This window comes from Candoia aspera, chromosome 2 (genome assembly GCF_035149785.1).
Source record: "Candoia aspera isolate rCanAsp1 chromosome 2, rCanAsp1.hap2, whole genome shotgun sequence".
Lineage (NCBI taxonomy): Eukaryota > Metazoa > Chordata > Lepidosauria > Squamata > Boidae > Candoia > Candoia aspera.
The window spans coordinates 150,235,983-150,261,972 of NC_086154.1; the positions used below are offsets into that span (position 1 = coordinate 150,235,983).

Sequence of the window (25,990 nt, forward strand, 5' to 3'; positions counted from 1 at the left end):
CTTGGAGGAAGTTGCAAGGATTCTGTGTGCATGACTCTGTAGTCTATCCTCTGTACATCAAACATCAGATCCAAATAACCATCAATAAGGGGACATTTTGAGATTATTTTGCTTTGTGTTGAGCCCCACTCTTGTATCATGTGTAACTGTGGTGTGAAAGCTAATAGCAATATAAGGGAGAGTAATTAATACATTACTACTTCACATCCCAGCCACCCTCTCACACTTGGGAACTTCGAAAGATGGCTCCTAGAGCTACCAATCAGAAGATATTATGCCACCGTTCTGCCTTTTCTTCTTTACTGGGAAAAATGAGTCAGAAATAGCAAATGGAGGGCAGCATAACATCTGAGCTCCCCTGTAAAATCCTGTGAATAAAATAGCGTGAACGCACTATCAGTGCTGTGTCTGGAAGTATTCCTGGTTCCTAGTCCTGTATCTAAAATAGCACCATTTTCCTGAGGAACTGAACAGAGATGTTACAAAGAAAAAAATGCAGAAAATCTTTCTAATGTTTTCAAAAAAAATGTAGGGGAAAAGAAGCAAGTTCCTGTCATATGATCTTGGCCAAAAACAGGGTTAGCCAGTGCCCGAATTTGTAATGTGTTAATGTAATCAAGACATGTATGTCACCGACAGGTAAATTCCGTGTACACACACACACACACCCCAGTATGAAAATTCAAATGGAATGGGGATGATAGACCACCTGCTAAATAACTCAACATTTTGTCAGGATTCTTGTTCTGTATGAAGAAATTCCTTCAACACCGATTTTACTTATTTATGGTGGCAAAAATAGCTAATTACAAGGACATCTCCAAGGAATACCAGGACCATAAGCTAGACTGCAAAGTCGAAAAAATATGTCAGAAGATGACAATGGCAAACCACTTCTGTACTTCTGCCAAAAAAAATTACATGCTCATGTCCATGAAGTCACCAGTTTAGTTTGACTTGAATGAACCTTTACATTTTTGTTCTTTTCACTAATAAAGGATAATTTCTAAATCATAGAAATGTAAAAATTTTTTGAATGAATATACCATTTGCAACTTAAAGAGGAAAGGTTTTACCCTCAAAGACTTTAAAAAAAATTAAAAAATGGAAAATGTTTATATAGAAGCCATTTTTTAAAATTTTTGAGAATTGCAATAATAATATGAGATGGAGTATGAAAATCATTAGAATAGTTAAGTAATAGTTAATATGGACTTACATGGCATTTCTGTAGTATTTCTGCTTTAATTTCATTATTAAAGGTTTTAAAAAAAGCTGGTAATAGCTTAATCTCTAGTTAGGGAGACTTAGGCCCTATGTCTGTGCAGCACAAGAGAGGAAGAAGCAGAATACATTAACCCATTCCTGATTATGGTTTAAATATAAGTATAAATATTTAGAGCCATGTAATTTGAGGCATTTCCCCCCCCTGGAAGCATAATTAAAATGGGGGATTCCACATAGCATTTCATAGCCCTATAGTAATTGTTAACGCCTTTCCTTCTTTGTGTTATTTATTCACATGTAACTTCTATGAAATCCCTGACATCTTCAATTAAATGTTTGCTGCTTTCATATTCAGCTGTTTTTATTGCTTCCTGAGTCCCAATTGGAAGATTAATAGGTAATTTCTTGAATCTGAACAGCCTTTTTGTGAAATTACCCTGTGTTAGTTTCTTTTCATAGTGGATACCTATATGCAGAGAACCGAGCTGCATAGTGCATCAGATTCAAAGAGCACATAGGGACAGTTACAGAGCACTTGTCCGAAATTGTTTAAAGCAGTGTGTCTTTTCCTGGGAGTAATCCCCTCTGCAGCTGCCATGCAATCCTGGGAAAATGTGTGTGGTTGTTTGGCTTAAGGAACTGCTACATGCGCACTCACATACACTCCAAAGCATGATTTTGCTTTCACATCTGAAGTACTGCACAGTCCTAGCATGGAAGACTTTTCACTATCAACTTTATCATGTTACTTGTTGTTCAGTAAAAAATGTAAAGGAAGGGATGTTAGTAAGTAAAGTATTCTCCGCAATCTATGAGGAAAGAAAGAAAAATGGACCAATTCACAGACAACAGTACTATTCAGCTTAGGGGGAAAAAAGTAGGATTGCAGAAAATAATTTAGAAATTATGTCAAATGGATGTCTCACAAAGACCAAAGACTAACAATTCCAGAAAGAAGGGGTGTGGAAACACCCATATTTCACTTTATATCCATTTCCCACATTTGTATTCAAAGTAAGTGAACAGCACACTGGACAGGACATTTTCAGCCTGGTGTATTACAGTTCTATTTCCAGAAAATAGCATAATGCCTGCTGTCCAAAATCAAAGAGAGGTGTTAAAATTACAGTGACGTTTTGCACAAAACACACACTATATCAATAAAAATAAATAGGATAAATAAAGTAAATAGTATAATAAAATAAAAACAGTAAGAGTACCAAATACAACTGATTAGACCATAATATGCAGAAAGTTAGTGAGAGCCGCGATCTTAAAGCCCAAAAAATACAAGGGCTGGCTATGATTACATAGTGATAGGAGGAAGAACGTAGTACATGCTCAAGCATGTTTCTCCTCACATACTCCACTGCTGAGCCCTGACAGAAGCAAGCTCTGGGATCAGGATGTAGTAAGCACATTCTCCCTTTTGAGTGTTGGAGAACAATGCATGATGAGGCAATGCACTACAAACACATGAGGGCCATTGTCACTCACTTGATAAGATAGACATCATACTTCCCCGCAGAGCGACCGGATTTTCTCTGCTTGAGTTTGCGAGTCCAGCCCTCAGGCAAAGTAGGATCATCATACATGGGGCCACGATCTCGGATGACGGAGCGGCGCTGTTTGGGAGACGCAGAGGCTTCAGGTACAGCTGGAGCAGTTCCAGCTCCTTCAGACATCTCAGCCTTGCCTGCTTCAACTGGCTCCGCAGAGCGCTGAGCACGCTCATGTTGCTTTTCTTCTTTCCGCTCTTTCTTAACTTTTTTAGATTTGGGGGATTTGTCCTTTAGACCCTGTAAATCTTGGTCCTCGGATTTTTCTTCCCTGCAAAAGAGAGAGAAAAGTCCTGAACGTTTACCATGGCACACAAAATATGAACAGGACTGGTGGGTGAGATAAGAACTCATCTACAGCCAAAGCCACATTCATAAACTGCCTTTCACATACATATATACCTTTTGGAACACTATCTTGGGAGGATTCAATAGAAAGAAGGGAAAGCAGAGTACAACTTTTCTTTCCAGCCCCTTAAATAATGGCTCTGTTTTGAGTCACGCAACCAGGAAGGCGGAGGGAAGCAGGTTTGAATGGAGCAGCTACCAACATTCCAAGCCACCGCTCATCTGCCTTTGACACAAGGATGCAATGGGAGAATTTTTCTGGATTGTCTTGTCTATAGTCTCTGGCCTCAGGTGGCCCATTTTCAAACTTTATTTTGTGGACTTCTCCCCACATACTAAATTTGGTCCCATTCCATTCAGTTTCTGGGGAACTATCTATCTATCCATAGATACATAATTTTTTCCACTATTTCAATGGGCTGGACAGAATAAAAGAAACAGGAAGTTGTGTACAAAAAGGTATCAAAACTTTGGTGTATAAATATATGAAATAAGGGTCAGTAGAAAAAAGACGGGAACTCTGGTATATAAACAGATGTCACAGGAGAGACCTATAAAGCAGTGATATTCACTTCTAAAACAGACTATCTGTTTTCTGTAATAACAATATGAAGCAAATGTACATGGTACCAATAAAGCCTTATTTAGAACACAGGATGCTCTGGTATCAGTTATGATGATTATTTTTTAAGCAGATATGATACATGTTTAAAGCATTAGCTCCCAGTTACTGCTTTTACAATCTTCTTTTGACAGGAAAGATCAAATAACAAAGAATATTATCCTAAAGTTGATACTCTACTCAGTCTATTGGAAATACCAGGTATGTGACACAACACAGATTTGAAAATATGGAAGGCACAATAGGTATATTCTATTTAAAGAACAGGATAATTACGGGAGCCTGCATGGTCGATTAGGATCCCATTTTTTTAAATTCAATTTTTCTGGCACAGAGGATGAAAACATAGGCAGCAGTTCAAAGAGGAAAAATATCCAGGGACTAGGACAAGAGAGCTGGAAATATCCCAGATGGGCACATGAGTGCTTTAGCAATCTATGTTTCCCTCTATACAGCAATAGGTTTTAAGATCCCATGGCCAATGTTTAGGAATATATTTATTTTCAATATTAGTTAATGAGGTAACATAGGAAGCCAGCTGCTAGAATATAAAATATACATGACCTTACAGATTATGTGATTCAATATAATATATTCAGCTAATATACCATTTGATAGCAAGTAAGTTCTGAATTCCTCTCCCCCGTCCCTGCCCCCGCATGTCTAGATCCTCCAGGCCAGGGGTCCCCAAACCTCAGGCCATAGACCAGTACTAGTCCGTGGCCTGTTAGGAACTGGTCCACACAGGAGGTGAGCGGTGGGTGAGTGAGCAAATTTACAGCCTGAGTATTTACAGCCGTTCCCCATTGCTCGCATTACTGCCTGAGCTCCACCTCCTGTCAGAGAAAGCAAGCCCATTGGCTGCTATCTCCAAATGGCATGAAGAAAAAAGAATAAACTGTCAGGAAAAAGAGGAAGTGCTTGAATCATCCAGAAACCATTCCCCCACCCCCACCCCCCACCCCTGGTCTGTGGAAAAATTGTCTTCCACAAAACTCATCCCTGCTGCCAAAAAGGTTGGGAACCACTGCTCCAGGCTATAATTACTTGTACAGAAATTCAAATTGTTTGTAAATAGACTAGGGAAGCAAATTTGACAGACTGGGTTATTTGCTTTTTCCAGAAACAGTACAGCACTAAAGATTGAAAAAACAGGGGAGGTTTCTTTGTTTGTTTATAAGTGGGACAGTGCCTATACCAAGTGACAGGGGAGGTACATAAAAGAGAGCTGCGTACTTCTGGCGATAGCAGAGGTATACATTTGGTTCAGTGCTGCCAAAGGTCTATCTCTGTAGGACTACAATGATCTGCTGTACTCTTTTTGTTAGTTAAACAGCACTAACTTGTCACATACTAACATAACTATATTTTTCTATGTATGCATTCCAGAAATATCTTCCCTGAAGAGCTCCAACTCACAGACAGGATTATAATTCTACAGCTGGTTTAATTAACCAGAGGAAACCAAAAATTACTACTTTTTCTGTTATGAGAAAGAGTAGGAGTTCTTGCTAATTTCATACAAAGCAATATAATACAGTCAGTCGTTAGATTCTATGTAAGAGTCTTTACCCAGTTTTTACTGAGTGTCGATTTGTGTTACTTCTCAATATTCTATCTTTCAGCTGTGGCATAGATACTATTTATAGCCATTACATTTCTTAATGAAAAGCAAAATAATGCATTATGTCAGCTTTCCTCAACCGAAGGATGGTAGGAATTGTCATATAACACTGGAAAGCAGTTATGTTCCAAGTCTGGTAAAGATGAAGCTGACCTCAATTCCTGATGACTACATGGACAAAACTATGCAGCCACTGCCTTCTTCCAGCATGTTTTTCAACTTTGCAGAGTAGTCTACAGTATAGTGCTAATATTCCCTGATGGTCTACCATCCAGCTACTAACCAGACCTGGACCTTTTTAAAATACACACACACATACAAAGGTTAAACATAAAAAATATTACAATCAATATTTTTTAAAATGACTGTGTTATTAGTTTGCATAGCAATATAACTATATTATACAGAATCATGATCTCTGATCTTGCCTCTCCTTCACTACAAAGCTAATTCAAAGGCTGCAAGTTGACAAATTTTGTTAAGTCAACCTAATAAGCATTCTTAACATGCATTCTTCCAGCACTTATGGAATACTATGAAGGGTTCTCCATCTGTAGTGATTTTTAAGAAGAGATTGTACAGCCACCTCTCATATATGGTTTAAATCATGGGAGTCCAACCTTTTGGCTTCCCTGGGCCACAATGAGTGAAGAGGAATTGTCTTGGGCCACACATAAAATATATAATATAGTTAATGTATATAAGTAATAAAACTTCATTTATTTTTTATTATAAAATTTTAAAAAAGAGGCAACATAAAACTAGTGGGATATTTGACCTTGTTTTTGTGAAACTAATGCATCCGTGGCTGGTTTGATGAAAATGGTTGCAATTGTCAGTGAGTTCTCAAGGTGCTCATCAGAAATTTTAATTCTAATTTTACTCTTCGTGTGCTTCATCCTTGGGGCCGCATTACTAGCTGTTCAAGGCCGCATGTGGCCCACAGGCTGCACACACCTGGTTTAAATGATTTTCCAGCACACTGCAGAAGGTTGGACTAAATGATCCTTGTGGTCCCTTCCAGTTCTATAATTTTATTATCCTTTTTGCAACAGTCCAAGCTTGATATATCCAATATTCTTCATAGATTCAAAAATTCCAGTGTGTTGGAATATACAGTAGCTGAACAAAATATTAGCATCTTTCACCCTTAACCGCCTTCCAAGAACCTGATTTACCATAATGATAATATCCATCCAATTAGGAATTACAAGTGGACACAGCCGTAACAGATATTCCAAGTTCCTTAAAATGTATTAGTATCTCTAGCACAAAAAGGATGAGAGCCAACCCTTTCTAAACATTCTTTAATGGGTCCAATAGACTGCAATGAGATTTTTTTTGCTGAAAGTTTTTAGTTGTAAGAGGCATGTTAAACAATTTTTTAAAACCTGAAAACAGTGCTTGGGGAATATAAAATATGGCAATTCCCTATTGTAATTTTTTTGGTATATTATCCAAATTCATTTTTTTAAAAAATGGTAATAAATTGGTTTAATTTCAGTAAAGACTTTCTTCAACACAATCAACATCTCCGGTATTTCAGAAACTGCATGGGAACTGGGCCAAACAATGTATATAGTAAGTCTTTTAACTGTACATCATTGTCATTCAGCCTTTCTAGGTAAACTGTATTCCTTTGGTAAAATCTCAAAAGTTTTAAGGGTATTTAATAATTAATTTAATAATTAAGAATAACAATTTCATGGAATTCCCATTAAAAAAAGTATTACCAATCATTTTAAATTAAGAATTGCTCCAAAATGTCAATTCTGAAAGGAAAAGTCATATTTAAATTTTTCTGCCCAGTAAGACCCAAATATGTATATATTATATACTATGTATATATTATATAATAACCTTCAATGCTGGAAAAATAACTAAGTTCCTATTACAATTAGTACCAATAACTTGCCACAATTGCAAAGGTGCTAAAAACTCAAAATCAGACCCATTTAGCTTCCAAGCCCATGTATGCTTTTTTACCATTCCAAGTCAGTATCTCTGCAACTGGGTATTTCAGCATTCAGCAAGATGCAACTTTATCAAAAATATGCCGGTGAAAATACATATGCGTTCCTTGTGCTTTGCGGGAAAAGAAAGCTGGGCTTGTATACAAGTTTTCCTTCTGAGCCCAGGTCTGGCACAATGTTCTATTTCAGAGTCAGGCTTTTCATCCGACCTCCATCAGTATCTTCATAGACTGTCAAATGACGAACACTAAAATATGCTGAATTAATATTACATGGTTATATTATACACGAAGCAACACTTTACTGTTAAGAATTTATCTTAAGTGCAGATGAATGGTAATTAAACCACACGGGACAAACACTTTAACCATGGCTTTTCAAAAAATTTGAAGACCCATTATAGCAATTGTTTGACATAAAGCACAATTTAGATTAGGAACTACTGACCTATCTGCTGGCAGGTGTCTTAGAAGAAATGAAACAGAAACGTAAAATGTAAAACAAAGCCATACCTTGCAACACTTGCTATCCCAAACCAGTGTTTATCCTGGCATCCCAATATCAATTGAAATACAGGCGTTTCTCCTCCTACCTCATTCCTTCACCATGCATGGGTGCTTTAAAGGAATAGGGCTTGTCACACAACTGGAGGATTTCAGATTAACTATGAACCCTCCATGAATTTCTACCTGTGTTTGGGTAGTGGCATCTCCCAAAGCACTTACTTTTTCACTTCCTTAAAGGAAAATGTGTGCATCAGGTATGGAGTGTGGCAAGTACTTATAGTATTAACAAAGGACTGACTTTGATGAGTGATGAGAAATAACACAAGAATAGCAAAAACCCTTATGAGACCAAGCACATAAACTTTATTTGGAGATATTGTTCAGCTCCTTGATGTGGCATCTGCTTATTTAGTCATGTATGCTTTGTCTTTCTCTCATGTACACAACTCCTAACAGTTGGCAGCTTCTCGTTGCTCCATTACAGTCTCGTTCTTCAGATTCCATCAGATGTGAAGGTCGTTTTTGTTCAGTTACATCAAAGGTTTCAGGTCTATGTTTCTAAATTCTTAAGGAAAGCTGATGGGAAAATCTGATTATGATGGAAATTGTTTCAGGATCAACCCCAATGTAAGAAACAGGAGCCATGCAGTAGCTACTGAAGGATTAGATTTTTGCTAAGGTGTTTGGCAGAATTCAGATTGAAGGGGGTGGCAATGAGCAAAATTTGGAAAGCGCAGTGTGGCTTTATGCTGTGCAGAAGATTTTTGTTCTTCAGAAAACAAAAATGAGAACTTATTCTTGGTCTTCAAGAGATCTTGCTTTTCAGCAAAATGCTTGAATTTGAGAAAGTTTACTGCACCTTTGTAGATTTAGAGATACAGTCCTCGTTTAGCAACTGCAACCGCAATCCATTCCAGTGAAATGGTTGCTAAGTGGACCATATTACTGAGAGACGCTGCTAAGATTGCTGGTTGCTGCTGTCTCATTTAGTTTTTTTTTTAAAGAAAACTTTATTAAAGTATTTTCAAAATATACATAAAAACTAAGATTGAAACAAAGAAGACTACAAAGAAAAAGAAAACTAAAAAGGTGTGAAAAAACACAAAACAAACTAGTACAAAGTAGCTTCCAACTTTCTATAACAAAGATACACATAAATCAGTATCAATCTCTTACTCCAATTCATATTATAGTAAACATTAGTTCTATAAAGCATTTAAATTCTCATTACATTCCCTTCTAAAACAAAATTACCCTCCCAATTAAATATAACATATAAAACCCTTCAAACATAATTTGGAACCTAATATAGTAACACACACTACCCTTCACTATAATTTACTCCTATCTGCCCACTAAACTATCATCAGTAAGAGAATTCTGTCTGGTGGGGTCCAGGAGGCGGGCCTTCTCTGCAGTAGCGCCCATCCTTTGGAACTTCTTGCCCCTGGAGGTGAGGTTGGGCCCATCGCTCCTAGCCTTCTGAAGGAATTTGAAGACTTGGCTCTGCCACTGGGCTTGGGGCGGGGAAGAGAAAAGTCATCCTTGGGGTTGGCTAGTGCCTTGAAGTGCCCCTCCTACGCAAGGACTGAATGAGATTGCAGCCATCTGGACTTTACTTATATTTAGTAGCTATGTGAAATTGTTTTATAGTGCACTTTTATATTGGAATTTTATTATATATTTATTTTTTATTATTATTTTGTGGTAAACTGTCCAGAGTCCCTCCAGTGGGAGATGGGTGGTGACAAATTTGATAAATAAATAAACACTAACCAAAAATATAAAAATATAACAATTATCCAAACAGCATAAACATTTATCTAAACCCTTAAAAAACCATCCTTATAACCACATTTAAACAATAACCTAGGCATTTACCAAAAATGTAAGAATTTTCAAAACAGCATAGACATTTATCCAAACCTCTAAGAAACCATCCTGATAAACACATTTAGACAATTATCCCGATTATCTGACTTCAGAATAGACCAAGGCATTTACATGTCTCAATATTATGTACAGAGCTTTCTTCTTGTCAATTTCAAATTCTACAACCTGCTTTAAAAAGCTCAGATATTTGTCCAAAATCTTCCAGCCTCTAGAGTTTAATTCCCTTTCTTTTTCATGGTGTGGTGGCAACACTGTCTTCTTATCTTCAACTTTTGACAACTCAATTTTCCATTGACTATTTAAACACCAGTCACCAATTCTCATCTTTTTCTTTGAAGAAACCACTTTACTCTTAAGGTAATTTTCAGCCTTACCAGTTTCTCTTGATTCTTGTGACAATTTGGACTCCACAAATTCTGAGAAATGCTCCAAGACTTGAATAACAGCATTGTAGAGATCTTTAAATATCAAATAAATTTCCTCCATATTTCTTAACAGTAAGATAGATTATGGTGCCCGCTAGTGCCTCAGGAAGATAAAGTCATTAATGCTGTAACTGAACACTCTCTCCAGCCTTTTTATCTCCAGTGTGGCCAATCAGGAAAATAAAAATAACAAACAGCATTCCCATGGGAAAGTGAAAGAAAATAGATCAGAACTCCAATCCGCAGATTCAACAAAAAAGAGAAAGTTTTATATTCCTCAAAAATCACTAATAAAAAAGCAATAAAAAAAAACAAAATTCTTTAAATCTCAATTTAACAAATTATATATAAAAAGCCGTTACTAAGTTAATAATTTTCAAAAATAATGAGAGTCACCAAGAGATTCTGCATTTCTTTGTTGTAGAAAGCCTCTCTTTGGTAAAATTCAAACAAAAAACCTTAGTGCTAAAGAAATGGGGTGGGCAGCTTTAAGGTCCGCTATGGCTTCAGAGCGGCTTGGGGGGAAGAAGATGATGGCCCTGCCTCCCAGCTGATTGCTTACCAGTCGATCGCGAAATGCCATTTTGCGGTCTTCTGGCTGTGACCAGCTGCCTAGAGAACACATGGGATGATTTCTGGGGTTCTCCTTAATCCAGAGAATGCTTCTGGGCTCCAAGGAAGCCTGCCTACGCCCAAGAAAAAAAAAAGCCACTCTGACAGTTCAATCCGCAGACAGTGGAAAAGAATAGCTCAAGATGCCATTGTCCCTACTGGAAGTTGCCATCTCATTTAATTTATTTATTTAAAGTTATCTTGTGCAGCAATACCAGCATTACTCTCACTCCAGCATGCGTTGTTGTCAGGCACAGAAATTTGGTCATTAGTGTGCACGTTGTTTGGAAAATGATTTATTTACTATCATTTACTAGAAGTAGACACCAAAAGAACCAAGCAAGAGACTGACTCTTGTCACCCTTTAATCGGATATGCTCCTCCAATTCATCGACTTAAATCTAGAAGGAGCTTTATGGCAAGAACTTAAACCCTAGAGGAGCCCAAAGAACAGAATCAAATAAGTAAATGGAGGAATGAGCTCACCAATGTAAGAATTCTACCAAAGGAAGAAATGGCCACAGGAAGCACTCTCCTGTATACAGTTTGGAGGACAATGAATAGGATGAGGGTGGGGGTACCAAAATGTAAGACAAATCTATTTAAGTGGCGGTTGCTGGCTGACGGCAATATATTATGTGAATGTGAAGAAATCCAAGATCTGGCGCATCTGATGGTGTGCTGATTATTGCTGGAGCCTTGTACTGTCAATGACCTACAGCAAGCTAATGACAAAGCTGTGGCGGTGGCTACATTTTGGCAGAGCAAGGTTTGATCTGGACACTAAATAAATAAATAAATAAATAAATAAATTTACTACTGTACTGTGATATTTGCAAATGGTCGCTGAGGTAGTCACTAAATGAGGACTGGCTGTAGTGTATGACAGTGGATAGGCTTGAATTAGGAAACTATTTGTATAAGTACGGAGTTGGATTTTGGTTGCCAAATACGATGAGAGCAGTATACAATGGAAGAACGTGTTAAGAAAAAAGGGAATGCATAGTGAATAGCTCAACACTGAGCCTAGAATAAGACAAGGATAAATAATACTTCATATGAATAGATGTATAAGAAATGCCTGGGGCAATGTTAGAGATGTGTTGACTGAACCTGTGAATGTCTGTCTGTCCATCAAATTTGTCACCGCCCATCTCCTCCGAACAGAGGGACTCTGGGCGGTTTACAATATGCATAAAATGCCATATTGTTGGTTGAGAATTCAAATACTTTGCAGCAAACGTTAGACAGTATGTAGCAATGAAGAATGTGGATCTAAAAATCAATGTATCAAAGACCAAGACAGTAGTCTTTTACAGGGAAAGTGGAGTAAACAAAAGAAGAATGGTTCTTACAGCCTTCTTTGAAAAGTGTCATCATTCTGGTTTCAAGCAATGGAGAACAGAGTCAATCCTTAGGCATTGGTGGGTACAAATGCCAGGCCTGCTATACACAGTACATGGAGTTACGAACTTTATGAAATCCTATATTCATACACCAACAGGATGTGTCCTAAAATTGATGGGTACTGTTTCTTCTCTACAAGGCCATCCTCCATTACCCCTTTGTTCTTTACATAAAAATAAAGCCCCTTGGCTGTTGCTTAGGGTCTAGCATAATCCTCAATTAGAGGCACCCATGTAAACTTGATTCTCTTTTATACCCTGGCAACATACATATATCCAAGTTGTTTTTAATAGCAGTTTAAACAAATCAAACATTGATTGCTAAAACAATATACAATAAGTAAAACATTAAACAACACCTATAGAAAATTATTTTCTAATTTATTTGCATCATAGTAGAAAGAAGCATAGCATACAATGGCAGTAACTTTACATATAATTCAGCAGAGTTGTAATTCTAGTATATTATTGCTCTCCATCAGTCAATCACTGATAAAAGTTTTCCTGATTAGCTTTCATAAGCAGTTTTCCTTAAAGAAGAAACATTTGAGACAATTGTGATATAAGTAGCTGATTTTATTACCAACTTTGAAAGTTGAACTTCTGAAGGATCTAACAACTTAGTGTTCAGTTTGAACAGGAAGGATGAATACAAGTAAAACAAACAAACAAACAAACTCCTCTTTATTTTTTTTTGTAGGTAATTTCTAATGCAAGTCATTATTAAAAGTTGGAAGTTTACGTCTTAGTTTAGTGCACATTTTTATTTCATTCTGTTTTCAATCAGTGGAGACTTCTTATAGCTCTGGCCCAAAAAATTCTGTAATATGGCTTTGGGAAAGCAGAAAATCCATTGTATTACAGGTAGTCCTTAATGACCCTAATTGGGACTGGAATTTCCATCACTATACAAAGCGGTCGTTAAGTGAAACATCACGCGGCCCCACCACTTAGTGATGGCAGTTCCAGTAGTCCTGGTTGTGATCACTAGGCCAGGACCTCACAGTTCTTCTGCCCTGCCAGTCCGCCTCCACTTAAACTCCCCCCACCTGCCTATCTACCCCGATCTCTGCCCTTCGCTATCTTCTTCCTCCCACTGATGGGGCTTCGGGAGATTGCATGAGGCCAGGTGGAGGCCTCATGACACTTTGAGGAGGCCACGCAAGGGTCTTGCAGAAGGCCACCTGTGCCCCATCAGCAATGGGAGGAAAAGATGGTGAAGGTCAGCTGGGGGCAGCCAAAAGGGCAGAAGTGGGGGGAGAAGGTGGGTGGGGGGAGTTGAAGTGCATGCTGCAGTCATAAATGTGGGTAGGCTGCCAAGCGCCTGAATTTTGATCACGTGACCATGCGAGCATTGCAACAGCCATAACTTTGAGCACCAGTTGTAACCACCCTTCGTTCACCGCCATTGTAACTTTGAACGGTTACTGAATGAATGGCCATTAAGCAAGGACTACCTGTACAGTTTGAACTGTTTGACTTGTAATACAAGACAGCTACTTCAAATTTTCTTTCCAAGTCTATTTTTATCTTGGGCTTTTTTAAAGCCATGATGATTTAAAATGATCTCTAAATACCAAGGGGGCCAAACCTATTGGAAGCAGGGTTAACTTTAGCCAAAAGGTAATAAGAAGAAACCATGTTGTAGCGTCCAATGAGACTATACCTGTCTCTACAGGTAAGATGACATTTTGGATACTTTTTGGAACTACCAGTATGCCTCGAATAAACCTGAGTAGTTTCAAGAATGGTTTTTGCAAAAGAACAAATTTGGAAGCCATAAAGAATCTGAGGGACTACCTTAGCTTGGAAAACCTTGCAAGCTGTAAGAATATAATGGGCTCCTTTTGAGTGGTAAAATCTTATGATAGCTGTAGAGGTACACTGTATGACATTTGCCTGGTTAAAAAAAAAAAAGAGCATTCCAAGGACAGAGAAGCATGGAACTGCACTCCAAGGTATTTATAGGTGCGCACCTGTTCAATTTATTTATTCATTGAATTTATATGGCCGCGCATCTCACAAACAAGTGACTATGGGCAGCGTATAAGAGTAAAAACAATATATAAAAATTATTATTATTATTATGTCCCATTTATTTACCATTTGTGAATTTTATGATAATGTTAGGCAAACACTAAAACACTGGTTCTCTGATAGTTTATTGATAGTTTTTGTTTGGTACAGAATAAAGCTAATGCCCTAAGTGCTTTTCTCATTCCCACCTGTGAAGCAGACATATTAACTACATTGTCAGTATACAGTAATGCTGGAGTCACACGATCAGCTAAAATAGGTGGGTGATGGGCTGAAACAGCAAGCACTTGTATTATTGGATTTAAATATAGATTAAAAAGTAGTGTCTCTCCCTAGGTATTAGGTCAAAAGATGACTTAAAGTCAACAAAAGTTGCAAAAAGGGAACCTCGGGGAGGGGGCGCAGAATATTTTTTTCTGCCAAATGATGGAGAACCACACAATGATCTAATGCTGATCAACCCCTCTGAATCCAGCCTGTTCTTCAGCAATGATATTTTCATTTTGTACCCAATCCACTGATTTTAGATGTAAAAATCTGGCATAAAGTTTGTTTATTGTGTTTAATAAACTAATAGGCCTATAATTTGTAGCGTCAAGTCTATTTCCTTTATTTTTCTATAACAGTACAATAGCCTGATTCCAGTCAGATGGAAATTGGCCTGTGTTGTTAATACGTGTGAATAAAGTGGCCAAAACCGGAGCTCACCTATCTTTGTTTTCCCTTATTAATTCGGGGGGGGGGCGGGATTACAAATTACATGATGAATCTATACACAGGTCAAATACAGAAACAGGCACATGTTTGCTCTTCTCTAAAAAATTCAAGCAGGTTAATTTTTTCTTTTTTCTTTTGCTTTTCTTTAAAATGTAAGACTGCACTGTCCCCTGGGGGGAGAGAGATACAGAGATTATAGACACCATCATCATCATAGACACCAAGCAATCACCACCCAATTCTACCATGTTAAACTCTGGCAAAATCCTGTTTTGGAGGCACTGAGACTGGCTCTACCACTGTCACAACAGCAAAACTGTCTTTTACCATATATTTTATGTAACATTCATCTTCTCCAGGACCTAGTATCCCAGTGTAGATGAACAAATACACATATTCTCCTAGATAGTTCAGTGTCCCAATAGCTTTATTTACATTTTTGAAGAGACACAACAACATTCAAGCAGTCATAAAAAATGATATAGCAGTAAATAAATATTGGACAACCTTGCTACTGAATGGGAAGAATCTTACTCTGTAAATGATGTCCTTTTTTCCCTAAACAGTTGCACTTCACATTTTATACCACAAGATGGTACTGAAGTCATAAAGAAACAGTTCTTTTTCCTAGGCAACATTACAGTATTCAAGAATTCAGGCCCAAAGTAGAATGACAAGATTTGGGGATTGTATCTTCTTCTCCCATCCATCTTTAAGTGAATTAGCAGTTCCCTAAGAAAGTAACTATTTTATAAAGGACAGAAAGGTTTCCAAAAAAAGAACAACTTCTGAGATGTAAAATTTAGCAACTGGGTTAAAAGAAGTGGATGGCTATACAGAGGCAGAAATCCTTCCCAACTATAGAGATTAAAAAAACAGAATAGGGCCTAATTCACGTTAACCTTCAGCTGTGTGAACACATCTTCTGATTTTTTTTCCATTTCATGTTTCCATTCAAATAATGTTCAAGCAAAGAAAACTGCCATGCACCTGTGACCTTACAATATAACTGAAAGTCACTGCTTTGATTATTGTTATGGTCTATAATCCAAGTTCACCTACTGTTCTCTGCATCTCATGTTGAAACATCATTGAGAAACACTGTTATATATAATTGCTCCTACTTGTAAAATGGAAATATCTGGCCTATCCATTATTTCTTGAGGGGGAAAGGAAAATGTCAAGTAAAGAAACGTGCTCCCAAGTATCCATATTGTAAATGACTTCTCACCAGGGCATCACTCTGAGCTTCAGAAGATATGGTGAGTAAAAGGTCCCCTGTGCAAGCACCGAGTCATGCCTGACCCTTTGGAGGGATGCCACTTTCGTGACATTTTCTTGGCAGACTGTATTGGGGTGGTTTACCATTGCCTTCCCCAGTCCAAGCTGGATACTCATTTTACCGACCTCAAAAGGATGGAAAGCTGAGTCAACCTGAGCCAGCTACCTGAGAATCCAGGTGCTGCTGGGATCGAACTTGGGTCATGGGGAGAGTTTCGGTTGCAATACTGCTGCCTACCACTATGCGCCACACGAGGCTTACACTAAATTATGATTTGTCTTAGCTAGGATTTGTTCAAATCAGAGTTTAATTCATAAGCAATACCAGGATTCATAGATAAGTTAAAAGAAAAGTAAAGTGTGTGAACTTAAGAGAGAGATGTTTCTAAGTCTAAAATATAGTTCAGTATTACAAGAACAAGCCATAGCAGCCCCATGCTCATATGTTCCCATTTCTTCCTGGCAATATAGCTACAAAGAAGAATCTGGAGTTTCGATGGCTGATTGTGCTGTATGAACCTGACAAACTGTGGTTTATCTTACCAAACAATAGCTAAAATTAGAGTTTAGACACATTAGGGTTCAGACAATTTGCTATAGTTTGGTTAATATAAAACAGTAGAGGAAGGTTATTACCTCACAGCTATGTCTCAATGGCTGAAATAGGAGATTTAGCCACAGGGTGGTTACAGAGTAAATCAGCCTTTAATTGTAGATCTGTGTGATCTGCAGTATATTAGTTTCCCATTTTTTAATCATTGCATCATAATCTTGGCTCTTCCATCTAACTTCTGCTGATAAAGAAACAAAGCTTAGGATAACAAGGATTTTGTGTGAAAACCTTGTAACTAAGTCCCAGCACTGTAAACAAATTCCTAGTCTAATTCACAGATACTCTGCCCTTTATTAATATGCCTTTTGCATCTTTTTCTGGTTTGTCAACCAAACTAGGGTACTAGTTCCTAAAAAATAAACATTTGCTGTTTTCTGTGGCCTTCAGTAAGATTGCTAATGTGCCTCATCCATACTTGCTACCAAAGAGAAAAACTGTTAGCAGTCAGGCATTTATGTGACCAAACAATACAGTATAGTAGTTTTGTGAAGCCTTGCCTTTTAAAATTCTATTCTCTTAATTATTTTAAACATATTTACAGTACAAATTATCCGTGACTGAAACAGGGGTATATCAAGAACGATTAAGTGTTTACTAATTGGAATAATCTGGCTTCTGGTGGGAATGGCAGACTGAATGGCTGTGCCCACTGGTTCAGCAGGCGGAGCTGATAACACGTTAAGTTTTTTTGGGCCCAGGCAGGTTCTCCTGAAGCCCAGAAACGTTCTCTGGATCAAGGAGAATACCTGGAATCATCCCATATGTCCTCCAGATGGCTGCTTGTAGCCAGAAGATCACAAACAGCATTTCGCGTTCGACTGATAAGAGCCAGCCAGGAGGTGGGGACTTCATCACTTTCCAAGCCGTGCTGTAGCCTTAAAGGGACACTAAGACCGGCCATTTCTATATCACCAATTTGGGTTTTTTTTTGTTTTTTTTTTAAGTATATGTACCCCAAGGGAGTCTTTCTACAGTGAGAAGTTGGTTCTGTTGGTGCTTAAGGTTATTTTTGGGATTACTTTTTTTTTTAAAGAAAATTATTTTAAGTTTTGGATTTAGTTTTCCTTCCAAAGAAAATTCCAAAGATTGAGAGTGAACAATTGTTTTTCTGTTATTATTTTTGTATTAAATTTGAAGATATTAGCATTTTCCTACATGTTGAATTGGCTGATTTGAACCTTCAGCTTTCTGTTTTCACTTTCCCTTGAAAACTGTCTGCTATCTCACTCTCACTTTATGTAAACACACTTTGGAACTCTTCCATATCTTCCACTCTGGCTGGTTAAGCTCCTAGGGGGCGCCATAATCTACTGCGTGAGACATGGAGGATTTCGAAGAGATACTTTCTGACTTTCATCAGGATTTTAAACAGATTTCTTCTGACTTCTATCAAGCTTTTATGCAAGATATCCAGGACATTGTGGAAAATATGAGATCTAAAATGTGCCATCAGGCTGGGGATGTGGTGGATGAAATTGAGGAATTTAAGAGCGATAGAAAGGTTTTTTTGTAAGACTGAGATTGGGATTTTTATTGAGATGCTGGATGAAGACAGGATAATGGAGTTGGAGAAATCTAAGGGAGAGAGCGATCTGCAAGTCATAAGTAAAATCGATCTCCTGGTGGAATGCCATGAAAAGAACCTGGAATCTTTGAGGGGGCAGTGGGCTGTTTGATTCTTTCAAGAGGAAAGCTCTGCGCACATTGTGGGGATATGTAACTGCTTTGGTTTGTTTTGAAGTGGGATAAGGGTTGAAGAATTTTCATCTGGTTTGCTTTAAGGATTTGACTGATGCTACTTGTCCTGATTACCAGGAAACACACTGAGGCGAGGACTTGGTCTCTAATATTTATTAGTAGTACTTAACAAGAATCCTAACAAACTGAGAAAGCGTGGGAAAACCCAGCCATATAAACCCCAAAGGTTAAGGCGGTCCCGATCTGTGTCTCTTTGAATGGCTGAACAGTTCCTCAGTGCTACGCATGTGCTTGACAGTCTGGGTGAGAGCCCCCTGCTCGCCATCCTTACTCATGACATCACTTGCCTTTAAAGATTTGGATTTACTGTTTTGCATTGGCTTTGTTTTTTGGGTTTATTAAGATTGGGGTTATTAAAATTGTTGTACTATGAAGTATAATAGCAGACAACTTAGGTGCTTTTTAATTTATTATAGTACATAGAAATTTATAGAATAGTGGTAGAAAGGGATTAAATATGCTTTATCTTTTGGAGGGGAGAAAGATGTTTAGGTTTATATGAACTTTTTTTAATTTTAATATAAGAGGGAGGAGTAACTGCAGTCATTTTTATTATGTGTTAAAGTGGAATGACTTATAGAAATAATATGGTGTTTTGGTTTAATGTAGAGTAAGAGATTGATTATGGACATTTTTGAATATCCTTGCTGTTGAAAGCCAGAAGCCACATCTTTTTGTAAATTTGAAATTTTTTTCTCTTGTGTTTCCGCACTTTGTAGTTTTTTGTGGGGGTTTTTGTAGTTTTTATTCTTCTTTTGAAACCTAGTAAAATTTACTATTAAAAAGAACTAATTGGAATAAACTGAGGGCAAAAAGGATCTCTTTCATTCTGCACTATCTGAAGGTGTTCTGATGTCTCTTCTATTGATTGCACAGAGGGAATTGTGAACACTCTTTAATTTCTAAGTGAAAACAAGAAGGGCCATGTTTAAGCTAAATTGCTGATGATACAAAGGTTGATATTTGAGCACTTCCTCAATAACTGACTAGTTTTCAAATAGTCTTTGCACATCTTTGAGAGACGGGGTGTTTCCGGCTACCTTTAAGGAGGTGCTGGTTCACCCCCTCCTCAAGAAACCATCACTGGAGCCTACTCTGCTGGACAATTTTTGTCCTTCTCCCACTTCCCCTTTTTGGGGAAGGTGGCTGAGAAAGTGGTGGCACTACAACTTCAGAGGATTCTGGATGAAACGGATTATCTAGACACCTTTCAGTCAGGTTTCAGGCCCGGTTATGGGACAGAGACTGCATTGGTCGTGCTTATGGATGATCTCTGGCTGGAGCAGGATGGAGTGCATCCATCCTGGCTCTTCTTGACCTCTTAGTGGTTTTTGATACCATCAACCATGGTATCCTTTTGGGGCAGCTCAGGGAGTTGGGGGTGGGTGGCGTGGTTTTGCACTGGTTCACCTCCTTCTTCCAGGATTGGTCCCAATCGGTGGTGATAGGAGACGAGACATCCGACCCTCAACCTCTTCTGTGTGGGGTGCCGTGGGGTTTGGTTCTCTCTCCTCTCCTATTTAACATCTACATGAAATTACTGGGTGAGATCATCCATCACCGTGGGATGAGGTATCATCAATATGCTGATGATACTCAGTTATATATCTCCATCCCGGGTGAAGTAAGTGATGCAGTGACTGCCCTTTCTCAATGCCTGGGGGCTGTGGTAGTCTGGATAAGGAACAACAGGCTTCAGCTGAACCCTGGTAAGATGGAGCAGCTGTGGGTTGATGGTGCCTCAGCATCCAGGAAGTTATTATCTTTAGTTCTGGATGGGGTTGCAGTGCCCCATTCAGAACCGGTGCGTAATCTGGGGTCCTCCTGGACTCACAACTCCTGCTCGAGGAGCAGGTAGCAGTCGTGGCCAGGAGGGACTTTGCGCAACTTCGTGTTGTGCACCAGTTACGCCTTTCCTGGATCGAGATGCCCTCCAGACAGTCACTCATGCCCTGGTCATCTCCCATGTAGACTATTGCAATGCGCTCTACATGGGGCTACCCTTGAAGAGTATCCTGAAGCTTCAGCTGGTCCAGAATGCAGCCAAGCAGGCAGTTATGAGTGCCCCGAGATCAGCACATGTGACACCACTGCTACACGAGCTGCACTGGGTGCCAGTTTGCTTCCGGGTCCAATTCAAGGTGTCAGTTATGACCTTTGAAGTCCTACATGGCATGGGGCCAGGTTACCTGAGGGACCATCTCATCCCCATAACATCAGCCCGTCCCACCCGGTCATGCAGAGAGGGCATGTTATGGACCCCGTCTGTAAGAACATTTCATCTGGCGGGGTCCAGGAGGTGGGCTTTCTCTGCAGTGGCGCCCACCCTTTAGAACATTCTGCCCCCAGAGGTGAGGCAGGCCCCTTCACTTCTGACCTTCCGGAAGGGTTTGAAGACCTGGTTCTGCCGCCTCCCCTGGGACGAGAAGGGCAGTAGCTCTTCCTGGAGGTGGCTGGTGTTGTAGAATTCTCCCTACTGAATGTAATCTACGCCACTTGGATTTTATCTTTATTATTTTATCTTGGTTGGTTGCTTGGTAATTTATTCACTGTTGGTTTTAAATGGTCAATTTTATTGTAAACTGCCCAGAGTCCCCCTTTTTGGGGGGAGATGGGCAGTGATAGAAATGTGAATAAATAAATAAATTATGAGTAACTTTTTCTATCAGAGCCACCTTACCCAGGGCTTTTTTCTGTATTGACTCACTCACTTGGTAATATAATCCAACTGTTATCTCCACACCCTAATTTGAGGTTCCACTCATTCATAAAAGTTCTACTTCCTCACAGTAGTCAACCAATTGCTTCTGGTGTGTTCACAAGTAGGAGACAGAGTTAAGCCTCTCACCCACTGTTGTACTCAACTGGTACTTGGAAGCACACTGTCTCTAACCCAAAGAGAACTTAAGGTCTTCAAGATCAACAATTCTTGACAGACCTGTCCTCCATTAGTTTATCCAATCCCTTTTTAGAGCCCTCCAAGTTATTGGCCATCAACATATCTTGTAGTAATTAATTTTACAGGTTAATTATATCCTGCATGAAGAAGTCTCTCCTTTCATCTCTTAAATCTTTTCCAGTCAGCTTCAATGAACACCCCCTGGTCCTATTATTTTGAGAGAGAGGGAGGGAGATCTATCCACTTTTTCCATGCCATGCATTATTTCATACATGAGCCCCCTGCTTAGCTGCTTTTTTCCCCAAGTCCCTGGTCATTTTGGTTGCTCTCTGCTGAACCATTTCCAGCTCAGAATAAAGTTCATTGAGGGAAAGGAATGAAGAAAAAGGTGAAAAAACAGGCAAGAAGACAAAAGATTTATACCATCTGAAGAGAAACAAAATGTAAAATTTACTCCAAGTTGTAACTTAAGAGAAAATTGGTATAAAATGTTTTATAGATATTGTATAACCCAATCAATACAATACAATGAAATGTATTGATGAAGATTCTCAGTCATCCAGGTGGAATTGTCTGTAGGTTGAATCATGGCAACTGGATTTCTTTCTTTTTTTTCACCAACCTTTGCCCAGACTGAAGAAGCTGCTTGGACAAGCAGCGAAACATTTCTACCAAAAAGAAAGAAATCCAGTTGCCATTACTCACCCTACGAACAATGAAATGTACTATATTTTGGACATATCTGTCATATTCTGCAATCTGAATCACATCTATAACCCAAATATTTGGTAAATCATTCAGCTTTGCAACCTGATAATTCTCCATTTAAATTTGCTGCTGAAACAGGAGACAAGGTAGGCCCAGTTTCTCCCACCTGTTTTTCTAATCAGAGATTATATTGTTCTCCACCTGTCTGCAACACACCTGGAATCCTTACAATAAGCAAGGAAGAAAGATGCACAAATGGTTTATGTGTTAATGGAGAATACTTTAAAGAGTTTATGGCTACTTCAATCCTGATTCGGTTAGCCAAAGTTTAGATAAATATGGACTTTCCACCTTTCACCCTATCTATACATCTAGCCATAGTGACATCTCTCCCCACTTAATAACTGCCTCTAAGTATAATTACCATACAGCTAGGATCTAACCTTCTCATGAAAGATACTTAAACTATTGATGTTTTATTCTTAATAATTGGTTAAAGACATATTGGAAGCTAAAGAGAGTCTACATTGTATTGGCATCAGCATTTGTAATCTCTATTAATGTTTGCCTCATTTCTTTAAACTTACTTGCTCAGAAGCTACACAGAAACTGACCACATATTTCTGTATTTCTGAGTGCAAGAATGCTGTATTTCATTCAGCATCCTTGCACTCAGGTCAGAAAAAAATACTTAAAACTGCTTAAAATCTTTTTTTTTTTTGCAGATTTGCTATTTCTACCCAATATTAAATCAAATCAAATCAAATCAAGTTTATTACAGTCCTAAAGCCAGATACTATCAAAACCCAATATTAAATATGAGCAATTCCAACCATACAATGCAAAATGGCTCTTGTTCCGTTGCCCGTGAAAAGGTTATTGCCCACCAATAAATTCCATGCACCAATTTATTGTGTCTATTTATTTCGGCTGTCTCACATTTTCCCCCACCAAATGGGTTAGAGTTAGGGGTATGGTTATTGAACAATGGTTGACAGTTACTTCTGCAAATTTATGAACCTACCCCATAATCACAAGGATATCACACCAACTGATTAAGTAAAAGCAAAAACTTTTGGACATGAGATTTTAACACTAGTGGTGGGCAAAAAAGAAACAAGGGCCTCCAAAAGATTTAAAAAAAAAACAGATCAAAGTTCAGCAACAGTATGATCCTCCAAGCTCTTTTCAAACATACCTGGAAGCTAGAAGGGAATGGAAACAGGGATTTTAAAAATTTCTTGTTCTGTTAAAAAAAAAAAGCTGACAGGAAAGGACTTAAGTATCCCATTCCCTCAGTTCCCCCTCTGCTCAATATTACAGGCTGTTATATTTGGTTTTAATTTAAAAATGAAATAGCAGCAATTATAGCTTGCTTTTCACATACTGTAGCCATAATATTGTCAAAGAAGAAAAAACACAGCAAACTATCACTTTTCTTGTTCACTTCTGAGGCTGCCCTTCTTAATTTGATTCTGCTCATCTCCCCATCAGAGTGAACAGAGAATGCCTGTTAAGATGCCCTATTGTGAAGTGCAACAGAGGTGAGTTGATGGAAGTGGGTGTTCTCTGTGGGAGCTCCCTTCCTTTGGGATAGCTTGCCCACTGAGACATGTTGGGTTCCCACTCTCAAAGGTGTGGCTGTTTTGGAAGGCTCTGAGAAAGTGCTTATGTTATGGCACCATATTTAGATGGATATTGTTAACTAATTAGACTGTTTAGACTGAAATGAAATAGAAATTGTATAAATAAAGACAAAATAATAAAACCTCAAGGAAAGGATAAGGTACAAAGATCTGATTGCATTTCACACAGACATATAAACACCATAGTACAGGAGCCTGCCACGTCAAAGCAGAAGTCAAAATTGCTGGAAAGCACATGTGAAAAATAAACGTTTTAAGGGAAACAGAACCTTTTAAATCATTACAAAGTTGAGCATCACAACAGAAGGAATGCAGCACAACTAAAAAGAAGAGGCAATTCTGTAATCATCCATCTCTAAAGTAGAGGCAGACCATTAATAAATCTTAATCTTAAACAAGAGATAATGGCCAATGAAAGGAAGCCAATCCAGGCCCAAAGCTTGATTAGCACTAACTACAGCCTAAGCTAAACACCCCCAACCCCTATTTTCCAAATTTTGCTGAAAAGAATCTGTTGTTCACAAATTAGAACTCGGTGGACCAATCCATATTCATTTCCTGAGGAAGAAGGAAGGAAAAGCCACATTAACTCTAAATTATCTCAGGAGAGCAGAAAAGAATAATATACAAATCTATTCAAAGTATTTTTAGTGATTTCCCACCATTTTATATGTATTTATCACAAACAAGGAAATCTACAACCCATCCATTTTCGTTTCTTCCTTCAGAGAGGTAAATTGCTAAACTAAAATAAAGACCAAATATCTGAGAAGGTAGTTTTTAGAGAGGAGAAGCAAAGAAGCTGTATTTATATATTAGTAGCACATTTTCTATCTGCCTGGTCTGGACAACTGATATTGTATTCAGTATAATAATCACAGATTTCTGTCATTTAATTGCCGCCACAATTCGGTTAAATCATTCACCGCTGGGTACCTGGCAGTCATACTGATGTAATCCTGGTTCTTACAAATTCTTCTATACTGTTCAATTTATTTCCACATTAAAAGAAAATCCATTCAATACATATTTTGGTGAATATGAACAGGAAATCTACATTCTTGCTTCATAGAGGTAGCGCTCTGCTACTGCCTCCTGAGCTCAAACATGAATTTTTCTGGGATTGTAAATTAACTATTTGAGACCAAGAAAAGCAGCAGCTTCTTTAAAGTGTACTGACAGATATGACAAGCATGCTGGATCCAAAGCACATTTTCCACTTTGGATCTGAATATTGCACACCTCTAGAAAAGCCCTACCGGATGGGGCCAAAATAACATCTACTCCAACCTTCTGTGACAGCCATCTGGTTCATCCTGGTGAAGGGTGATCTCCTTCTCCACTGTTGCTTTCTAGCAGCAAGTATGTATCCTATGATTGAGGAAGTAGTAAACAACTAGTACAATCCTCTATTAGTCTGTCCATTCAATGTTTTAAAACTAGGAAATTGCTCCCTATCACATCTGAAGACAGCAAATACTGCGATTTAATTATGCACTATAAAAATAACTTTTATCTTTATTTCCACATTTAATTTTAATGAATAACCCTAACTTTGTGAGAAAATAACTTTTATCTTCCTGTAATTTCCATATCATGCATGATTTAATGTACCTCTGTCATGTCTTCCTTTATATACCTTCCCTCTATACTGAAGAATTCCAACAACAGTATTTTTCCTTCAAAGGTCAACTGCTCTAATTCCTAAAAAATTTGGTGCCCTTTTTGACAATATTTTTAGTAATACAACATACTGTTTGTGATGTGATGACCAGAACTATACTGTCAGTGACTGGTCACTCAAGCTTTCATTCAGTCATGACTCTTAAGTGTTAACCTATAAATCTATTTAATGAAGTGAAGCATTCAGTACAAGTTCAAAGTTGCGAATGGCATTTCCCGCACCTTCTACAATTTAAAATCACATAAGCTTCTAATTCCCCCCCAATACCCTCTTAGGTATGTGCCCCTCCCCTCGTGCCAGCAGATGGCTGGAACGTTTTTTCTCTCGATGACCTTGGGGCCGGGAGCATCTAGCCCAAACAAAATAATTCACACTCCACTCCAGTTCCCCCTCCCTGCTGGTGACTTGCTGGTTGACACGGGTAGCTAGAAGATGGATGCAAGCCCAATAAG

General features: G+C 38.4%; 1 protein-coding gene across 1 annotated transcript in view; it reads right to left on the reverse strand.

The window, feature by feature from the left end:
• MECP2 (methyl-CpG binding protein 2) overlaps positions 1 to 25,990 on the reverse strand; it is an 87,546-nt gene that overhangs the window by 10,019 nt on the left and 51,537 nt on the right. The window contains exon 2 of the mRNA XM_063294258.1: positions 2,725 to 3,057. Coding sequence (XP_063150328.1) covers positions 2,725 to 3,057 — 333 coding nt within the window. The remainder of the gene's footprint in view (positions 1 to 2,724; positions 3,058 to 25,990) is intronic.